At 51.5% G+C, this 19159-nt stretch overlaps 8 protein-coding genes across 8 annotated transcripts; 4 read left to right on the top strand and 4 right to left on the bottom strand.

The window, feature by feature from the left end:
- The first annotated feature begins 16 nt into the window (after window positions 1-16).
- Window positions 17-1804, top strand: C7974DRAFT_205790 (S-adenosyl-L-methionine-dependent methyltransferase). Its single transcript, XM_046136855.1, has 3 exons — window positions 17-552; window positions 633-762; window positions 816-1804. The coding sequence occupies exons 1-3, from the start codon at window positions 406-408 to the stop codon at window positions 1724-1726; spliced, it is 1188 nt and encodes a 395-aa protein (XP_045996483.1). The 5' UTR covers window positions 17-405; the 3' UTR covers window positions 1727-1804.
- A 78-nt stretch (window positions 1805-1882) lies between these two features.
- On the bottom strand, window positions 1883-3064 carry C7974DRAFT_313257 (serine/threonine protein phosphatase; the record flags this gene model as incomplete). Its single annotated transcript, XM_046138399.1, has 1 exon — window positions 1883-3064. One exon carries the CDS (start codon window positions 3062-3064, stop codon window positions 1883-1885), a length of 1182 nt encoding a protein of 393 aa, XP_045996482.1.
- A 1407-nt stretch (window positions 3065-4471) lies between these two features.
- Window positions 4472-5607, bottom strand: C7974DRAFT_205779 (uncharacterized protein). Its single transcript, XM_046136854.1, has 2 exons — window positions 5113-5607; window positions 4472-5053 (listed from the first exon to the last, which is right to left on the bottom strand). Exons 1-2 carry the CDS (start codon window positions 5400-5402, stop codon window positions 4483-4485), a joined length of 861 nt encoding a protein of 286 aa, XP_045996481.1. The 5' UTR covers window positions 5403-5607; the 3' UTR covers window positions 4472-4482.
- A 369-nt stretch (window positions 5608-5976) lies between these two features.
- Window positions 5977-7710, top strand: C7974DRAFT_313370 (uncharacterized protein; the record flags this gene model as incomplete). The annotated part of the gene is made up of 4 exons (XM_046138411.1): window positions 5977-6049; window positions 6099-6566; window positions 6590-7461; window positions 7522-7710. The coding sequence occupies 4 exons, from the start codon at window positions 5977-5979 to the stop codon at window positions 7708-7710; spliced, it is 1602 nt and encodes a 533-aa protein (XP_045996480.1).
- Window positions 7711-7893: 183 nt separating this feature from the next.
- Window positions 7894-9461, bottom strand: C7974DRAFT_205818 (life-span regulatory factor-domain-containing protein). Its single transcript, XM_046136856.1, has 3 exons — window positions 8942-9461; window positions 8830-8889; window positions 7894-8776 (listed from the first exon to the last, which is right to left on the bottom strand). The coding sequence occupies exons 1-3, from the start codon at window positions 9139-9141 to the stop codon at window positions 8143-8145; spliced, it is 894 nt and encodes a 297-aa protein (XP_045996479.1). The 5' UTR covers window positions 9142-9461; the 3' UTR covers window positions 7894-8142.
- Window positions 9462-10621: 1160 nt separating this feature from the next.
- Window positions 10622-12069, bottom strand: C7974DRAFT_361103 (putative methyltransferase-domain-containing protein; the record flags this gene model as incomplete). The annotated part of the gene is made up of 4 exons (XM_046139703.1): window positions 11722-12069; window positions 11019-11564; window positions 10827-10962; window positions 10622-10770 (listed from the first exon to the last, which is right to left on the bottom strand). The coding sequence occupies exons 1-4, from the start codon at window positions 11971-11973 to the stop codon at window positions 10622-10624; spliced, it is 1083 nt and encodes a 360-aa protein (XP_045996478.1). The 5' UTR covers window positions 11974-12069.
- A 261-nt stretch (window positions 12070-12330) lies between these two features.
- C7974DRAFT_414189 (ribosomal protein L23/L15e core domain-containing protein) lies at window positions 12331-12886 on the top strand (the record flags this gene model as incomplete). Its single annotated transcript, XM_046143788.1, has 3 exons — window positions 12331-12407; window positions 12469-12716; window positions 12807-12886. 3 exons carry the CDS (start codon window positions 12331-12333, stop codon window positions 12884-12886), a joined length of 405 nt encoding a protein of 134 aa, XP_045996477.1.
- An 836-nt stretch (window positions 12887-13722) lies between these two features.
- On the top strand, window positions 13723-15114 carry C7974DRAFT_205734 (mRNA capping enzyme, catalytic domain-containing protein). Its single transcript, XM_046136853.1, has one exon. It carries the CDS (start codon window positions 13818-13820, stop codon window positions 15078-15080), a length of 1263 nt encoding a protein of 420 aa, XP_045996476.1. The 5' UTR covers window positions 13723-13817; the 3' UTR covers window positions 15081-15114.
- Window positions 15115-19159: the final 4045 nt, after the last annotated feature.

The raw sequence follows: 19159 nt of genomic DNA, 5'->3' as shown, positions 1-19159 counted from the left end.
TCTACCCGTCAGCCCTAACCCGCAGCTATCGGTGCCCGGACTTCTTCGAGCGCGGTTTGGTAATGCGATGATTTAGTGCTTACACGCGGACACGCACTCTGGTCCTCATTAGGCTGGCTGCTGCTCGTGCATATCGGGATCTCGGGCTGCGGTCTTGACTGGCTTTGTGTATGGCCGTTTGATGTGGGTCTAGCGAAGAGCAGGGCTTCCTGCCGTCACTGTCTTGCACGGCTAGTACTGGGAACTGGTGGTGATGATTGGGTGGGGTTTCTCGTGTGATATTGGTTTATCACGATCTGAGTGTAAGTCTGGAGTGAGATTGTGGGTATAAGTATTGCTCGAAGTCCAGGACTAGTCGTTGCGTTTGCTTGTTCGAAAGAGATACCAAGTAAAGATAAAGAGATCATGACACTCACCGAGGATATTCTCAATCTCGCGTCTAGAGGACCGACGGGCCTTGACGAGCCAGAGCGGCTGGCTCTTCTCCAGGCGACTGAGAAGCTTACTGTGGCGCTGGAAAATCCGTTGGAGAAATTCATCCGGCTTTTCCTTGTATGTATTGTCCTCCCTCGATACCAACAGGCCTATATATCGTAGCACGATGATCTGTTCCACGGGATTGACACATACAGACGCTCTACGACCCCATAGTAATCCGCCTAGCCGTCGACCTGAAGCTGGTTGACATCACGCTCGCACACAACAGCCCCATCACCGCCGCCGAGCTGGCCGAAAAGAGCAACGCAGACGTCGAGCTAATTCGTATGTCTAGAACTTTCACCCAACCATTCGATACCTCAACTAACCGTAACAAGGTCGCATACTCCGCATGCTCATCACCATTGACATCTTCACCGCGACCGCAGACTCCCCACCGCAATACTCCGTCCTTCCCTTCGGCCATGCACTCGCCACCGGCTCACCCCTGCGCTCCGCCGTTCTGCACATCTCCCACTGCTTCCCCGCCACAGCCGCAATGCCGGACTACTACGCAGCAAACGGGTACAAGAACCCGAGCGACGCACGCCACAGCCCCTTTTCATTCGCATACCAGTGCCCAGGCGAGACGTATTTCGATTTCCTCGGCAGGCCCGAGAACGCGGCCATGAGCAGCGCCTTCAACGAGACAATGGCGATGCAGAAGACGGGCGAAGATGAGACCTTCGTGTCGGCGTACCCGGTGGCCGAGCGCTTGCAAAATCAAGATCCGGAGAGGGTGTTGTTTGTCGATGTGGGCGGGGGCGTGGGACACCAGCTCGCCAAGTTCCGGAAGCGGGCTGGCGGGCTCAAGGGCAGATTTGCGTTGGAGGATCTTCCGGCTGCGCTGGCGCAGGCGAGTGATTTGCCAGAAGACGTTGTGAAGGTGGGGCATGACTTTTTTCTGCCACAGCCAGACACAGTAAAAGGTGCGAAGGCGTTCTATCTTCGTACGATATTGCACGACTGGCCACAGATGCAGGCCGAGACGATTCTCAAGCATATCGTAGATGTCATGGCAGAGGATTCGGTGGTGTTAATCAATGAATTGATACTACCGGAGACCGGTGTTGGACATTTCGAGGCCAAGATGGACTGGCATTTGATGAATCTGGCAGCCCTGGAGAGAACGGAGGAGCAGTGGAGAGTGCTTGTTGGGGGTGTAGGGCTGGAAGTCCAAGCGATTTGGTGGGAAGAAGATGGGACGAAGGGACGACGAGCATTGATCGAGTGTAGATTGAAGCGCTGACAATTGTCACGTACCATGCTCTAAGAGTGGTAGTCCTCTATCTGAATATATTATATGTTGATGTTGTGAATGGCGCTCTTTGAGATGCTGTGCAAACGCCTAAAATGCTATGTTATCACTTCCCGAACGCCGCATGGATGCCCACTACAGGAATGTCTACTCTTCGGTTTCCCAACCCTTCTCCTGGTGACATTTAACCTGAACAATCTCCGTCTTGCCCTTGTGGTCTACTACAAGCGCTGTTAGCTTGCCTCCACTGACGCATCCGCTGTCCAGTCCAAATGTGAACTCCTGAAGATTCAAACCCCTCTTCCTATTGTGTCCATACACGACACTCAAGCGCTCGTGCTGTGCCTTCTTCTTTTGCTGATGATTCCAGAACTTCTCCCATGGTGTGCCAGCATGTTTAGAGCTGGGTATGTGTGTCTTCAGATTAATGGTACGCATGTTCATGACGTGAAATGGGTCTTGGTTTTCAAGTGGGATATTTGGAACTAGACCGGCATGGACGACAGCAAATTCGCCAAGGTCTGGGACGTTGCCGATACGTAGAATGACGGGACATTGCTGGAGGTATGCAATTTGGTGCTTGGAGAAGGACTTCGCAAGTTTGCGAAGCGCGTAATCGCCGTGGCTGTGTGACGCTTCGTCGAGGAAGTCTGTTTTGCGGTCGGGAGACTCATCAGGGCCAGGGAGTATGTCGAGGTGTCGCGCTTCTGACTCGGCAATGCTGAGGAGGACCTTGTCTTCCCAGTTGCCACGCACGCAGGATGCACCGAGCTTCTCCGCCAGCGAGATGACGCCTGGCGAGTCGGGGCCCTTCGCAATCATGTCGCCAGTCAAGACGAGATGGTCATGCTTCTTCACGAAGTCGACCTTTTTCAGCAGGTGTTCGAGCTCTTCTCTGCATCCATGAACGTCACCAACAAAGATAAGCCTATGTCCCTTCTTAGGGAGGTGCTGGCTGTCCATGTTCCTGACCTGAATCATTCCCTTGAACTCTGGACGCACGTTGCTTCCATAGCTCATGATCGGTGTCTCATCCATATCCTTCAACTCTTGTAGCTGCGCGGCACGTCGCGGTCCAAGGTATGCTTTCCAGCTTAGCAGGAACAGAAATGCGACAGCCAAGGCTATGACGACACAGCGCTGTAATTTGCGTGGGACTCGGTTCGATGTCTGTGTGATCAAAGCCTGTAGCTTTGGAGGGATAAGTTGGTCGTCTTCTTTGCTGTAGAAATCGTCTTCCTCGTCAGAGGCGTCAACGTCATCGTGGTGCGAAGGTATGAGGTCGATCAGCGGGCGATGCTGCGCGGGCGGGTAATCGCGGTACGACATTGCAGCTGCAGGCGGCCCTGGAGGGAAAGTCGAAGTTACTTCGTAGGGATATCCCGATGATGTCTGTAATGCTCTCGGGTATGCTGTAGAGTGCTGTAGGATGTGATGGGATCCGGAATTCGTTTGTGTTGGTCGCTGGCTTGTGGATCTGGCTGGGTTGACGGAGTAGTCACTTGCGCCTTCCTGTGTTTGCGACTGTGGTTGCTGGTGAGTGCGACGAAGTCGACTGCCGCGACTCGAGTTGAAGGCCTGGGAAGGCCGCTCTTCATCTCTCGCCTGACGCGCACGCCCATCTCCAGCGCGTGGCCCCTGCAATCTGGGGGTGTCATACGCCATCCCTAGCCCGGCTCAGTTGGTGGCGCAGATCCTCGGGAAAACCGGAAGTGCCACACTTGGCAGCAGCCTCACGGGAGGCTGATGTTTTCGCTAAACCGTGATGGTTGATTTGCGTCTGACCGCGGCTCTGAGTGGCGATCAGAAGTATGGTGTAGGTATTGCTCACACTTGCCATTTTATTCTAGGGGTTTTCAGAAGTGAAAGCGAAGCTGGAAGGTACCGACGTCACGGCCACACTGCGCCTTGGTCATCAGACCAGCCTTCCTGAGCCTTCGACTAGGTTAGTAAATATCACACACCTCCTAAACGCGTGCTTAACACCACTACACTGGAGCTTGGGCTGGACAGCACAATGCATACCTCACCCTACTACAACATCGTCGTGTTTGGCGAACCCAGCGTAGGAAACACCTGTTTCGTCGATCAATTTTACTTTGGTAGATCGTTCGTCATCCACGACCCTGTCAATAGCGCGTTCTCACATGAGATTGTCGTAGATGGGCGGACTTCCAACTTGACACTCATGGACCTGAGCACCTCATTCCTGAAGCCAGAACAAAGCATGCACCCTACGGGCTGGGCAGAAAAGATGCTTGTTGAAGCAGACGGTATCGTCCTGTTGTACGATATCACAAGCTCAGCGAGTTTTGAATATGTAACAAATCAGGCGTACAGTTATCTTTGGAGTTGTCGCAGGTCAATGAGTGAGAGTGTTGTTGGGGAGGCTGGTAGGGATCAGCGTAAGAATTTTGGGTGTGTGCTTGTGGGGAACAAATATGATCTTGTGTCCACTGGCACCAAGGCCAGAGCTGTCAGTCAATCTTCAGCGGATGAATGGGCACAGACTCAGGGTATCAGAAGTATTGAGATAGACTCACTTACACGGGCTGGGCCGCAGAGCGCCCTCGAGCTGTTGGTGAGAAGTATATGGAAACTGGAGAAGCTGAATCCGAAGGGAGCAACAGGTGAAGGAGGGCAGGAAGAAGAGATGTCTAAGGAACACAACAAGAGTTCGATTCGAGATACACTGAGGGAAGCTTTCAAGTCGTCAAAGACATGACTTACCGAGCCACGTTTGGTCCCTACTCGTGGTCGGTCTTTGTCGCAATAGGGTCCCACTCGTCCAACAACTTGATCGTATCGTTGACCTTGCCACGAACAGCGATCGAACAGTCTGTTCCTAGCACCACACGGATCGGAACTTCCTTCCCTTCGGCAACGCCACTCTTTGTCAGAATGTCAACGATCACCTTGGAGCCCTTCACGACATCACCCGGCTGGTTATTGTCGACCTTATCCAGTGTCTCTCTCACTTGTCCGACCGTCGTCTCGTCGTACTCCTTGATTCGTTTCTCACTTTTGATTTGCGCACCAGCATTGAGGAAGCCAGTACGGAAGTAGCCTGGCTCGATCACTGTCACAGCAATGCCCAGCGGTGCAAGCTCGGCGCGCATAGATTCAGAGATACCACTGCATGCCCACTTTGTGCCGGCGTACAGACCAAAGCCTGCACCGCCATGCCAGGAGCCAAGGCTACCGAAGTTTGAGATTGTACGGTGGCCTGCGGTAGCTCGAAGATAGGGTAGAAAGGCTTTTGAGACATTCAGCATGCCAAAAACGTTGGTGTTGAATTGGTTGAAATCTTCTTCGGGTCTGTCTTTTGTTAGTTTGACGTCACTTTCGGGAGCGAATACTCGCAGGGTCTTGCTTACGATGTTTCTTCAACTGCGCCGACAAGGATGTATCCAGCTGCGTTTACCAGATGGGTCAGATAGCCATACGTCTCATTTGCAGCTTTGGCAACCTTCTCGATCTCTGCTTGCGGCGCTGTCACGTCCAGTGTCACTGTCACTGCGCCCTTCTCTTTCAAATCGGCGATCCGTGACGTGCTGCGTGCGCTGGCTATGACCCGGTGACCTCGAGAGAGAGCTTCAAGAGCTATGAACTTGCCGAAGCCGCTTGAGGCCGCGGTGATGAACCAGACTGGTGTTTGCGATGCCATGATTGGTGGGTTGATGAGATTGCTGTGGTCTGTTAAGGGTCACGGCTTGAGTGAGAGTGTGAGTTTGTGTTGTGAGGAAGATGCACTAGTCTCCAGAAGAAGGTGCGCTTTACGTCCTTTATAGCAGCATGACCTAGAGGCTCTACCGAACTTGCTGACCCGATCCGCAATTTTTCGGAGAAGCATGATGTTGCATAGGCTTCTTGGCTATGTCAATCCAGGTTGTCGTTTGGTCAAGCTCATGTAACAAGGCGGGGTTAGTGCCAATGACCGAAGTGCAGACCGATGGCGTTAAGCAAACCACCACACTTTCGTAAATACGTAAGTTCTCGTATTTACGAGTATACTACCATTTTTATGCCTCGAGTCGGAATCTCCAGCTTGGCTACGTCTTGAAAAACCAACGTTTAATCACGAAACACCTCCTTTCGACTGAGCTTGTTCGCTGTCGCACCATGACATGTGACGTAGCACTCCCAAAGTTGAGAAATCAATGCATATAAGACACCTTGGCGGCTGACTGAGCGCCTTATTCTTTTCTTCCCAAGTACTTCGCAGCTCTGAGCAAATCACCATGGATGCGCGACCACGATTGACAGTCCCGGTCCTGCAAGCACTTGCGCTTGTAGCACCAAGTCTCTATACGGGTACGCACTTGCTCTCCCACCCTCGCGATTGTGACTGATGCGTTCTCAGGACTTGCCTTTACTTACAGCCATGTCGTGATCCCGCCGTTGACCACTCACGCCCCACCAAAGCTGCTCGCGAAGCAATGGCTGCAGGCTTACCAATTCGCGCCAATCTACGTTGCACCTCTTATCCTGCTCGGTGCATCGAGCAACGCACTGCTAGCTTACCTGTCTGCTGGGTCATCATCGCATGCATCCTTACTCTACTCCGGAGCCGCCATTAGCATCGCCAGCATTATCCCATACACCGCACTCTATATGGAACCAGGAATCAATGGTGCAGGCAAGTGGAAGGTACAAGAGCTGTTGCGGGGCGAATTTGAGTTGAAGCGTGAGGGTCAGGGCACAGACAAAGACACAGCGAGGGCCAGCTGGAAAAGATGGGCTGAGAACGTAGACATGAAGACTATTGCGGAAGTGTGGGCAAACACAAACTCCTGGCGGTACGTGATCACAAGCATAGCTACAGTGATCAGTGCCGTTGCGATAGTCGTTGAGAATTGACGGACGCAGCCTACGCGTTGAACTACACCTGGGCAGCTAGGCCACCAAGTGAGGGGCTCAACCGCCTAAAGTTCGGTCAGACACATAGGCAACCCCTAATCGCAACGGCGGCACGCAAGACTTCCCAAGCAACCAAAGATTGTGCTTTCGAATTTATCAGGCAGCAACAGCTTTTCTCCAACACTTCAATAACAATCATGACCAATCCGCCCTGGCAGAGGCTCAGTCGCGACCAGCTAGTCAACATTATTGGCGATTATTACAGGTTTCTGACGAAACTCTACATTCCAGAATCAGCCCTCAAGTTCCCGCCTCAAGAGGGGTGGCCTGATATCACTCAAGAGACCACGAAAGACTTTCCCCGTACATCGATTGTGATTGATCTTCTTAAGCACCTGCCCTACATCGACGAGGCCAATGCCGGCCGGATGATAACTAACATCCACTACAAAAGTGATGTAGTAGATTACTCAAGATGGAAGCCACACCAGTGGACGGAAGACGATCAACCAGGAGCATTATCGGTGCTAGAAATGGCCGAGGAGTTTGCAGAGCGGAGGACGGAGGAGTCTGAGGACGAGGATGAAGACGAAGGGTATCTATGGTACCGGGACGAGGACAGAGATAAAGACGGCGATGATAAGGAAAACTGGTTCGACGGCGATGATCCTGAAGACATCAAGATGGAGAACATGATCGTCTTGGCCGATGGCTACGAGAGCGGTGGCCGCAGTATCATCCTCGATGTGTTCAAGGGCAACATCTACGAAGACATTCTCGAATGCAGTGGTCTGAAAAGCGAAGAGACGGTTGAAGGCTATTTCGACGAGCTGAAGACCATGTTTGAAAACCTGGTAATGGTCCCTGTTCCGGGCGATGGGTCGCTTGAGGGTAGACTCTACGGTGATCTCGGGAACATGGAAGAGGTTGATGAAGAACACTTCGACGAATCATTGGTGAGCTCAACCGATAATGCCGCCCAGCAATTCAGAAAAATATATCGGAGCTTTGGATGGCCTGGTGACGCTTATGACAAAGAAGCGGCTGTCACGGCGGTCCGAGCACACGCACAACGCAGACACGACGCGATGGAGGCTTCAGAAGCGGAAGAGTGAGAGGCTCTCACCCAATAGTTTCCGCGGGTACTGGGCGCAACAACCTTCTTTTCATGGTACCTGAGGCGAATGAGGATAAGGTCCTTACGACAGTGCACGGCGAAATGCATGAAGGTGTAGCCCTATACCGTCCTGGTCCGCGCGAAGAGTGTAGCAAACATCATGATCACATATACCATATTGTACGCTTGACAGCTTGTTATTGAGTTGGGATGTAGCACGTTGAGTGCTTGCTGTATTGCTAATGTGATGACTATCTAATTCCTGTTCCATGCCCTCGTCCGCACTGGCGCGATACGCATAGTATGTTCGATAAATAACTTTTGTAAAGACAACGCTGTCATGCCAAGCTACGCCTGCATAGCAGTTCTTCGGAACGATATATTAAAATCCGTATATGTAAAGGTTGGTGTTGTGAAATAAAGCGGTGATTTACTGCCTGGGTGTCGTCCCAAGCAGTAGGCCAAGACTCCCATTGGCAGGCGACAGCGATGGTACAGGCGATTTCGCGTACATGATCTCGCCCTCGATAGTGCTCATAGATGTCCTCGAGACCGGTGGCGCCTTGTGCCAATATTGCTTAGGACTAGAAGGGCCAGTCATAGGGGTGACGAGGTCGATGGACTTTGATGCGTATGACGAGCCATGTGTCCTGGGTGGAAGCGGTCGGTTGTTGGAAGCTTGAGTATATGGCGTATAAGGGAGTGAGAAACTGTACGATGATGTGGGGGTATGCGACAGGGAAGGCGCAGCACTGAAGTTGGCCGACGACGTTGATGCACGCTCGTAACGAGGTCGGACGGGTCGCACTGTATCAGTCCCATTCGCGATGTTCTGGAACTGGCGAAGGTAGTTGGAGGCGTCAGAGTCTGAGCGGTGATAGTCTTCATCTATCGAACCTTCCGAAGAAGCATAGGAGTTTCGCTTCGAGTGTGATTGAGTAGGCGAGCGCTGCGGGATGATATCATGGAAGTGCAAGTCGTCAAACGTGAAGTTGGAGAAGGGTGTTGTTGGTGGTGAGTAGTCGTAGTAGGTGAGACTCTTCTCGGCATCCTTCTTCTTGCAGCTAAGTAAGTCAGTCAGCGTGATCATGACACCTTTTCGAATACATCTGCATACCTCTCTGAGCAATATAATACTGAGTTGCTTGGTACAATGATTTGCTTTTCGCAGACAGTGCTAGGATTCATGTTAGTATACGCTAGTAGATGTACTCTCCTCGTCAACATACCAGTAGTTCAAAAAGCTCACGGCCATCGGATCTTCGTCTTCGTCTTCAACTACTTCGCGGTGCTGAGCGGTGTGCGACTGAGCTTTCCTTCCGTGAGATGCTGAACGTTTCGACAAAGGGGCGGGCTTTGAAGGCCTTGGGTGGTTTGGATGCGCTTTCTTCGAATGATGCGATGGATGGCGGACGTGATGGGTAGCCATGTCGAGATAGGATGTATGTATATTTATTAAAAGCCTCACGACTCAAAATCGCGCACGGTTCGTCGTGGTGCGCAATTGCTACGAGCTGAGAATTACGAAGAAGCGGTAAGTGCACAGCCCTTGGAAGTGCAGATGACGGAAGGACGTGCGTCTTTGTTTAGAATCGTTATCTTCGATCGCCCTGCAGCCTATGAATTAGCAAAGGGCTAGGGTTCGGTAATATAATCTCGTAGATAAGACGAGGCATGCACGGTTCCTTCCCGCACCAAAGGAACCGTCGTGACACGAAGAATGTATGAAGAGAGCAGCAAACTTACAGTGACGTTTGATAAGGGGTGCGACAGTGACCGCGGGAGCTTGGAAGGGAGGCGATCAGACAGCAAGTGTCGTGCAGTAGCGTTGTCGTCCCAGCGGAGGTGAGCGATAAGGATCTCGAAAGTCAGGAACAATGCCGAGGGTTGCCAGTCGATACACGGTTCTCAGCGGCTGTAGCTATATAGGAAGATAACAATTATCGTGGATCGTGAGCGGCAGGCGGGAGTGTTAAGTAGCTGAGAGAATGTGTGGGTACTTGAATTCTAGAACATTGTTGACGACAACGGCCGACTAAATTTATGGAGTTATCGTACGCGTGGAGGTGATGATACGCGATGCGCACGCCATCTCCAAGCGTTCGGCTGACTCTTCGCTGCCTGCACCCCACATCGTGTCCACCACGGTGCTTTCGATTGCTGCATCAGGCCAATTCAGAGTTTTCCCAGGTCAGAACCGCAGGCACAGGCACACAGAGTTCATTGCCGACAGGTTAATCTGCACAAGACGAGGGGCCGGTGCGGTCCTCGGTCCAATTGCATCCAGGAGTGCTCGCAAACGGAACGGCCCTGATCTGACAAGCCCACAAGCCCACGTCCCGCAACTCTGCTGCATATCCGGTAGCAAGGTACAGCAGACGATGGGTACCAAGGTACTGTGTGCAGCTGTCCATTCAGGTGCCTGTGACTACTCGGAAACGATCACGTCTTGTATCACGATCTTTGCTGCGACAATGAGCACCGATGGCGAATGTGTCCGTGTCACAGATTCCCCATTGGGCATACCGTAGCCGTAGCTTCCGCTGAGGTAATGGAAACCCGGCTGGTTATCCGAAAGTCAAGAATGTGCTCAGCATGCAGGACAGGGCAAAGCGCCAGTCGGAAACATCTGCCTCATCCGAAAGCTTGTTAGTATGTGCTCTCGTCGTCACGGATGCATCTGCGTGGACAAATCGCTCGACTAAGCGAATGTGCTCGACTTGACAGCGCCCAGTGCCTCGGCCAATGAAACATCGCAGCTGGGCCACTCGATGGTTTAAGATCCTGCGTAAGAAACTTGAAGTACCCTGGACTTGAGACATTACTGCGTGCAGTATTACAGGTATGCTACAGGTCGCGAAGTGTGGTCTAGACCGACGTGCTAGATCATAAACTATGCACCTTGTCGATCAGACAGCAAATGGATCCTCACGAGGTGCCTCAGGTTTGGTGATGCGCCATATTTGGATCGGTGTTGACGTTGGATAAAAGGGTCCTCTCTGTTCGGACTCTGGCAATGGCGGGAAGCCGACTTGTTCAAACCTGAAACCATTCCGCCCTAGTTACCCCACAAGGTCAGCGACAACTCACAGTAATGACGAAGGGAGTACCCACTACACGCGTTCAGAAAGGTCTCGAATGTAGCCTCGTTGCGAATTGTCGCCGAGATCAAGATCTCAAGAGCTGGATTCAAGTCGAGAAACTCATTCATCGTACACACTAAGCGTGGAATGACAGTCTTATCGTAGGTCTGCTCATGTGTTAAGGTCAGGCTTCCCTGGCAAGTGGTCATTACGATGCACTTACGACGTCCGCACCAAGTAGAATATCCGGCACTTCCATTCCATAGTCCTCAGAGAATGCCATGGCATCGACTGGCCAACCCCATTTGAGGGCTGCGGTTCGAATTTGACAACCTTGCAGGCTGTCTACATCAAGCCCATTGAGGAAGGTGTTGGTCTTAATTGCATCGACGACAGCCTCGTCACCATCAGTAGCAACCACGCCAGCTGCTTCGAGATGTTTCGCGCATAGAATGGAGATGACTCCGGTACCTGCACCCAACTCAAATACTCTCTTTCCTTTGATCATTCCCCGGCCGTCTTCGGTAATCAGAAACGATCCCAGTAACAGAGCGGCTTCCCACGTCCTGAGTCCAGTGGTACCGGACCCTGAGATGACCGATCGAGCTTCGAGGAGGGTGACCCCCTTTTCTTCCGAGGTGGTGTCGTCAGCTGAGTGGAGTGGATACGAGTATGTCACGAAGGCTTTTTGTTGAGCGGAGTCGGCCTCGGAGGGTACGTTGGACGTGAGTAACGTTGACATTGCAGACATGAGGTCATCTGAAATCTCCTGCACGTTAAGGCAAGCGGTCAGCAGCTGAAGATGTGATTCTTGCATTTGAAGCGATTTGTAGTACAATATTTTGACAAACATGATCAAGTGCCCTTGAGAACGGAACGGGCCACGAATAGGCGGAAATGAAATTTGAGGAAACAGGAAACCGTACATCCTCCTCTGGGTCGACTATTGACCGCTCCAGTATCGAAACAAGAAGCTTCAAGACTCTGAGCTGGTAACGTTCTGGGGGTGGCGTCTTGACCGTACTTTCGTCAAACATGTGTAGAAAAATCCAGGATTGAACTTCAGCGCTCTTCAGTACCTGTGCATCTGGCCACCTCAACTGTGATGGATCGACCAGTTGCAGGTACTGGCGCTGCAAAATTCGCAGCTGCGCCAGCTTGTCTGGTGCGATACTCATATTTAGTGCAACTGCGACGCAAGGTCAGAGATCACCAGGAAGAATTCACGATGTATCCAAAGTAATGTTGTTGTGTGCGTGGTATTGTGATGGGGGTGTTCGATGCTGCACTTGGTTGAGGCGGCGGAGGTGCGTTCTAGCGCGCCAAGGTGCTCCACACTAAGCGAGAAACGCACCTGCCTCGTCGAAATTGAACCACAGACTTATCGACGACAGCCTCCTGCGTTACTAACACAGCCCATCGACAACAGAAGGTTCGATTCCGTCAAGTACGTCCCTAGCGAACCTCTGCATCGCCGTCGCATATGTCCTTCGGACACTGACAATTCCGCTCAGGTCGAAAGTCCAACCTCCAACATGGCCGATTCTCAGGTTACTCTGCGCACGCGCAAGTTCATCCGCAACCCCCTCCTCGGACGTCGCCAGATGGTCGTGTAAGTGCATGGTGCACCGGGCAAGCAGCTGCGAATGACAGGCTCTGACATTGCTGTGTAGCGATGTCCTCCACCCCAACCGCGCCAACGTCTCCAAGGACGAGCTCCGTGGCAAGCTCGGTGAGCTTTACAAGGCCAAGAAGGACGATGTCTCTGTCTTCGGCTTCAAGACACACTTCGGTGGTGGCAAGAGCACCGGCTTCGCCCTCATCTACGACTCCAACGAGGCCATGAAGAAGTTCGAGCCCCGCTACAGGCTCGTCAGATACGGCATGGCCACCAAGGTCGAGAAGGCCTCCAGGCAGCAGCGTACGTTACAATCGCCCACGCATACACTGTTGTGGATCTGGCACCGGGTCTGGGTGTTGTGGTGATGAACACATGCTGACAATAGTACAGGCAAGCAGCGCAAGAACAGGATGAAGGAGTTCCGGGGCACAGCCAAGACCAAGGGTGGCGCGAAGAAGGACAAGAAATAAGCGGTTTCGCTACGACAATGATCACGACGAAGGTCATGGTTGGGGTGGAGTGGCGATTCTTCTGGGACTGGTTCGCCTGGTTCTCTATCATGGTGGACATGGAGTTGCAGCGGGCATCGGCATCGTGTACAGCAACTACGAACGCCTGAAAATTACTTGCGGACAGGAACGGCACTACGGATGGCGTTTGAGATTCCTTGTCTGCTAACCATCAATGCATATCATGGATCTTTCGATTCTACAAACAACCCCACCAATCCACACCTCCGTCTTTCGCATCGAATGCCCCTATCGTCTGTCAATCCCTATGCGATGCGAGCCTCCCATGGTGCTGTGTCGATATTTCTAAATTACGTCCGGTCAGGCAATGCTGCGCTCTTGCGACGACAATGTGTGAATTTCCATGTAACCACACCAAAACTGCACAAAATCATGGCTCAAGCATGTACAGACTTAACACTTTTTATTACATGCACAACCATGTATATTGTCGCATTTGCGACAGCCCGTGTTGATTGAATGTCACTCCAGCAATTGGACCTATTGAATCAAGCTGTTCAAGTTTGTTAAGCAGTGCTGGTGGTCTCGAATTTGAAAGGCAATGAGTGTTCCGTCTAGTACTAACGAGTGATTTACTCTGTGTAAGGATGCGAACCAGAAAGCTGCAACCATCTGTCAGGTGGAGTAGTTGTATGACAGAACACAGCGCACCCATATTAAGGTGTTCCCCTGCATCGCGGAGATCATTGTCCACCCAGGGATATGTGCTACTTAGTAAGCAATGGCTTGGCACGCTCGTCGAACAACGGGAAGCCTCGAAGCTCATTCACGTAGAACGCGCTTTCTAGGGTAGGACCTTTTGAGGTGCACTCGCTGCATCCACACTCCCGACTCCAATCTCCGATACTCACATACTGCTCCGCGATTCACCATGCCGTCCTCTGTGCCAGTCCATGCCCCGCCGCCGCATATGCCAGGCTTACTGGTGCCGAACGATGATGCGAGAGCGCTCAAAGAAGACGTTGCAAACATTCTCGAGCGCGATCGCACGACCTTTCCTGGCGCACAACCTGTTTCTTTTGGCCGTGAGCACCTTGCTGAGCTACAGCAGCGCGAGTACTTCATGTGCGAAAAGACGGACGGACTCAGAGTCCTACTATTTCTTCACTGGTACGACGATGGATCAGGTGTGCATCCGCTCACCTTTCTCATCGACCGCAAAAACAACTTCTACAATGTTGAGCCCGCCATAAAAATACCATACTATCAAGATCCAAACGATCGAAATAAGTTTCTCTTCGGCACAATACTCGATGGGGAGCTGGTCAATGATCAGTATCCCGGAGAACCGTCGCCTCGCCTCATATACTACGTATTTGATGCCCTTGCAGTAGACAATCAAAATCTCACAGCCAAAGGCATGGATAAGCGGCTAGGTCGCATGAAGGAACATGTCCTCAAACCCTACAGCAAGTGGCTTGAACAGAACCCCTCCCTCAATGTCGCACACCTGCAGCCATTTCGTCTCAAGGAGAAACAGATGCATCAGTCGTATCACCTCCAGCACATCTTCAGTAACATCCTGCCCCAACTCAAGCACGGCAACGATGGCCTCATCTTCACATGCAAAGACACGCGCTACCAGTATGGTACAGATCAGCACATTCTGAAATGGAAGCCTCCGCATGAGAACACCATAGATTTCAAATTGCGCTTGGGCGAGTTTCCCCTCATCGACCCTGAAGACGGCGAAGAAGGCCCAATCCCAGATTACGATGCGCTTCCCGCTCCTGTCCAGCTCCTGGTCCAACACAACAATAACGACTACCGGCCCTTTGCCGCGCTTTCTTTAACGCTTGCGGAATGGAATATCTTGAAGTCTCTCAATCAACGCCTCGACGGGCGAATCATTGAATGCTACCGCTCGCCTGCTGGCCAATGGAAATATAAAGCTGAAGCAGATGGTTCACCGCGTTGGCGTGACGATAAAAAGGATGCGAACCACATCAGCACCGTCAACAGTGTGCTGGCCAGCATTGAGAACCCTGTGACCGAGTTGGACTTACTGGGTAACGAACAGAAGATAAAGGAGGCTGTTTACCGCATTCAAGGCAGACCTCTGCCATCGCAGACCGGCGAGGATGAGAGGGAGGCGAAGAAAAGGAAGTTCGGTGAAGCGAATGGGCAGCACTGAAACGACTGCCTTGCAAGAATTGCAGGTCAAGGGCAGGGGAAGGGAGCTCTTCGGCAGTCCACTAGAGATCATGCACACTTTCGGAACTTTGGTCTCGAAACAAAAACAGATGGACCAAGAATAGGAATTGAGTTTCGTTGGGAACTGGGACGATAGAGTGCAAGGCTGGACAACGTAAAAGCAAGGATTTCCAGTCTGGACGTTTGCATTCCACCATTCAGTACCTTCAAATCTTCGACAAATATCTGGGACTTTATCGCAAACAATGGCCGCCGAAACAGGATACAGCCGGGTGCACCACCAACCCAGCGCGTCGAGCCTGGGTAGCGAAGTCTCAGTAAAACGTCACTAGGGACACCAGGGCCCTCGATCAGATCAGGAATATGACACTCTCGCTCTGAACGATTCTCAAAACGGCCTGAGTATGGGCGTAGCATTTGACTGCAGCTTGTACTCCCCCAACAGAACAGATGTTCCGAAAGCTTATCGTACCCTGATTGCAGCTCATCTCTGGCAAATAGTAGTGCTCTTGTAGTTGCTAAGCCTCTCAGGGAGAATCCTAATATGAAGTTCTGGAGATAAAGCCACGGCGGACGTTTTTCACGCGCTGGCTAAACCCCCAGGAAGATCGATCGACTCTTAGACCAACGATGTACGTTGAACAAGGTCGAGATCTTCTAATCAAGTTCCCGAGGCGAAGTAACTGCGTTTGAGCCATAAAATGCGTCCGGATTAGCGCAGGTGGCTTCGACTACAGTAAAGGTCATTGGAAAGAGAACAGGCACAAGTCACGCTTTCCTGAGTAAGGGTGTGGAGGGTTTAGTGTCGACATAATGGCGTTGAATAATTTCCGTTTCATATCAAGATACCCAGTTCATAGACAGGTTGTTCAATAAGCAAGCAACCCTTTTCAACGTATCGAGCCTTCTGAACCTAATGCGTGCGCCATAAGTTGAGGAGGGATACTGACCAGTGTCCGAGCGACAGCCAAACCTTGGTCTTGCTTAAAAGCTTGAATGATAGCACCACATCATACCAAAGCTACCTGTCGAGTTTGTTGTTTGACGAACCAGGAAATTTGAGCTCTTGTGAGATCAATGGCAATGCTGTCGTCGAGACATGGTTGAGTAAGTTCGAGCTTGACCGAGCGAGTTCATTCCTTACTATGAGCTGCCTGTAGTTGTAAGGTTAGTATAGGTGACTTGTTCGATCATTTGTTGCATCGCAGTGTACGTGGGGACGGCAGTTTCATTTCTTCCCAGCGCACATATTTGAAAAACGATTGGCCGTCTGCTCAGCCCAATTACAGTCGTCATTACGATGTCTGGCATTGTGCAGCTCACCGGACACTCGATGGAGAATCTCCCCACAGCAAGTTCAAACAATATACGAGAAAAGGTCTGCCCTGGGCTTCTCAATGCAAGTGTCGGTAAAACGGCAAAGATGGCTAAATGAAGCCACACAAACCTGTTTCACGCACTCATGATGCACTTATTGTCACCGTCGCCACGGCTTTGACGGAAAATTACAATACCGAAGGGCGTGTCACAATAAATTGTAACACCCTCTCTATCTGCTGAGGGTGTCATTGTGCTATTGTCAGCCAGATGCATTAGTAGGCTTCAGCGGTGACATCTTCATTCGCTTCAATCCCTGTGGTCACATCAATTGTGTCTGCATATGGTAGCCTCCCTCCACACTCCTGTCTTACCCAGCGAGTATCGTCGCCCACTGCGCCAAGAGTCGAGAAGAAGTTGCTGCAAAGCGTATCACATCATCATGTATGACATGTCAGTCCTGCGTCGTATCATTCGAGAAGCGATGTACGGAGATTTACCGATGCTGCATTGCTTGCACATGATCTTCCTCGTATATGTCGCTAATTTCCACATATCACAGTTGTATGCAAAATGGTTGGCAGGGTACCACTATTTGACATCGCGGAGGCTATGTGTAGCTGCTCTGACTGGGTTGGTATATCAGCCTTGGTCTAGATCACGGCAAGGCAGTGCCGCCAGGACACGAGTGTTGGGCCAGGAAATGGCTGCCATATTTGGTCAGCCGCTGTCATGTTACGTGAAGTCTTGCCGAGTGTATGGGTTCCCACAGACAAGCAACACATCACAGAGTTTCAGTCCGAAAAGATGTTGACTAGTTAAATAATTGGGATGATCAAGCAGCAACTTCAACATCGCAGACGTGTCTCATCGATGTATCATGGTGTCGCACAAGACAGAATATTCGTCAGTGTTTGCGTAGTCCAAGCACGATGTCAGATCTTTACCAGGTGACAAATGATCATTGTTAAGTTCCCCGATCATGCTCCCGAGACGAACTTTCAGACAAACAGTCATGATACCCAAACGCACCAGGAAACTTTACACACGAACAGAGAGGTCATCGCTTGAAGGCGTGTCGTTCCAAACCACGCCATACTATTGAGGTGTGGGGCACAATGCCGAGGACGAATATAGTGCAAGTATAAGCGACAACGCAAATGATTCTTATTCAGAAACTTTTGCCTCAATATAAATTGGATGACGAACTTAGGCCCAGTTGAAGCAGGTGCTGCGTACAAATCATGCGATCGCCTTGATCGAGGTTGGCGCGCTGCTGCAGTCCATCCACGCCATCCGGTATCCGAAAAAGCAATGATGCCTCCAACCTTGTCAGTATCGTCGATCAATCCAAGGATCGGCGCGGGTGTGGTAGGTCCCGCTATGTAGCGGGAGATACCGCGCTATATTCAATGTTGATCGCTTCGGTCGATGAGGGGATTCTTCAGATCGCTGTTGCCCCCTCGCGGATTTGAGTATCTGACCTACATGGGTGATACTGGCTGTCAGAGTTTCAGAACCAAGTACACCTCAGTGTCGCGGAAGACGAATGGCGCCATGTCGGCGATGGTTACCCCGCTTTACCGTTGTCGAGCCCGGATCATATATGTGATCTGTGGCGATGTATATGGGTGCGAACAACAAGGAGAGTCCCTGGGGCTGGAAGATAGATGATCCGGCTTAAGCTGTTACGTGTTCATTATGGCTTATGGCGCTGTTCGCGGGCGCCTAGCGCGCATTTATGGATGTCCGTTTGATCAAGTATTGATCATATGCGTGACTGGTGCTTGTTTGATACATGGTGGATGCTGACGGTCTCGCTTGACCACGCTGAACACGACCCTGCTCAAGCTGTTAACCGGTGATCTAGGCTCAACGTACGACCGCCAGCATACTGAGCAGAAGTCGAAGCCAGCAGGCGAGCTTCTGCAAATCAAGCTTGCCTGAAGGTAGTTATGAGTGCGAGACATCCAGCTAGTTGGAATGGCAAGAATGACTATGAAGTACCACTTACCGTGTCGCATGTCACTCAGCAGGATCGATCGGTCACCGCAAGCGAACTCATGGTCCCGCATTCGGGCCCAGGCTGCTTCCTACACAAGTGTTTCATGCACAGGACCTGGGCGTTACGACTAAGCAGTATGGAGCATTCCGATCCATAGCCATGGAGGCACGCTTGATCAGCGTATTGACAACCCGACAGTCTGGCAACTTGTGCAGACATGCCGTTCCTTGCAGCCCTTTAAGACTCTCTGGGTATGTCAACCGGTAGTTTGTGAGCACGGACAATCTCGTATCATGTACCTATGGTGTGTGAGGCACTGTTACGCTACGGGTCTATACATCGAACCAAGGTTTTGGTATCGGGGCTGTAGTCTGTTGTGGACCTCCGTTGCGGTTGTCGGGCTCGTATTCATCTCCGTGGGTCTCCGTGGGAGATATATGGCCGGTAGCAGAACCGAATGCCCTATTCTTGCTACCGGTCGAGACTAGCCTCTCGCGTGTTGAAGGACGCCAAGTGCGACATGTCCGAACCTTCAAACGCATAACTACCCAAGCAATCTGATAAGATGGGTGCGCCTGATCCCGCTCGAGGATGTAGGCGGGATAAAACGATAGTGATTGGACCGGCGCTGTTCACCCCATATTCCAGTTTTCTGGGAACGGTTGTACTTCATGAGTGAGGCGTTCATGGCATGTCACCGCCGCCAAGCGTTAGTAGAAGATCGACACTAATCTTAA

Source organism: Boeremia exigua (assembly GCF_020726555.1).
Source record: "Boeremia exigua strain MPI-SDFR-AT-0100 chromosome Unknown C7974scaffold_7, whole genome shotgun sequence".
Classification (NCBI taxonomy): Eukaryota; Fungi; Ascomycota; class Dothideomycetes; order Pleosporales; family Didymellaceae; genus Boeremia; species Boeremia exigua.
This window is presented reverse-complemented; position numbering and strand designations above follow the sequence as displayed.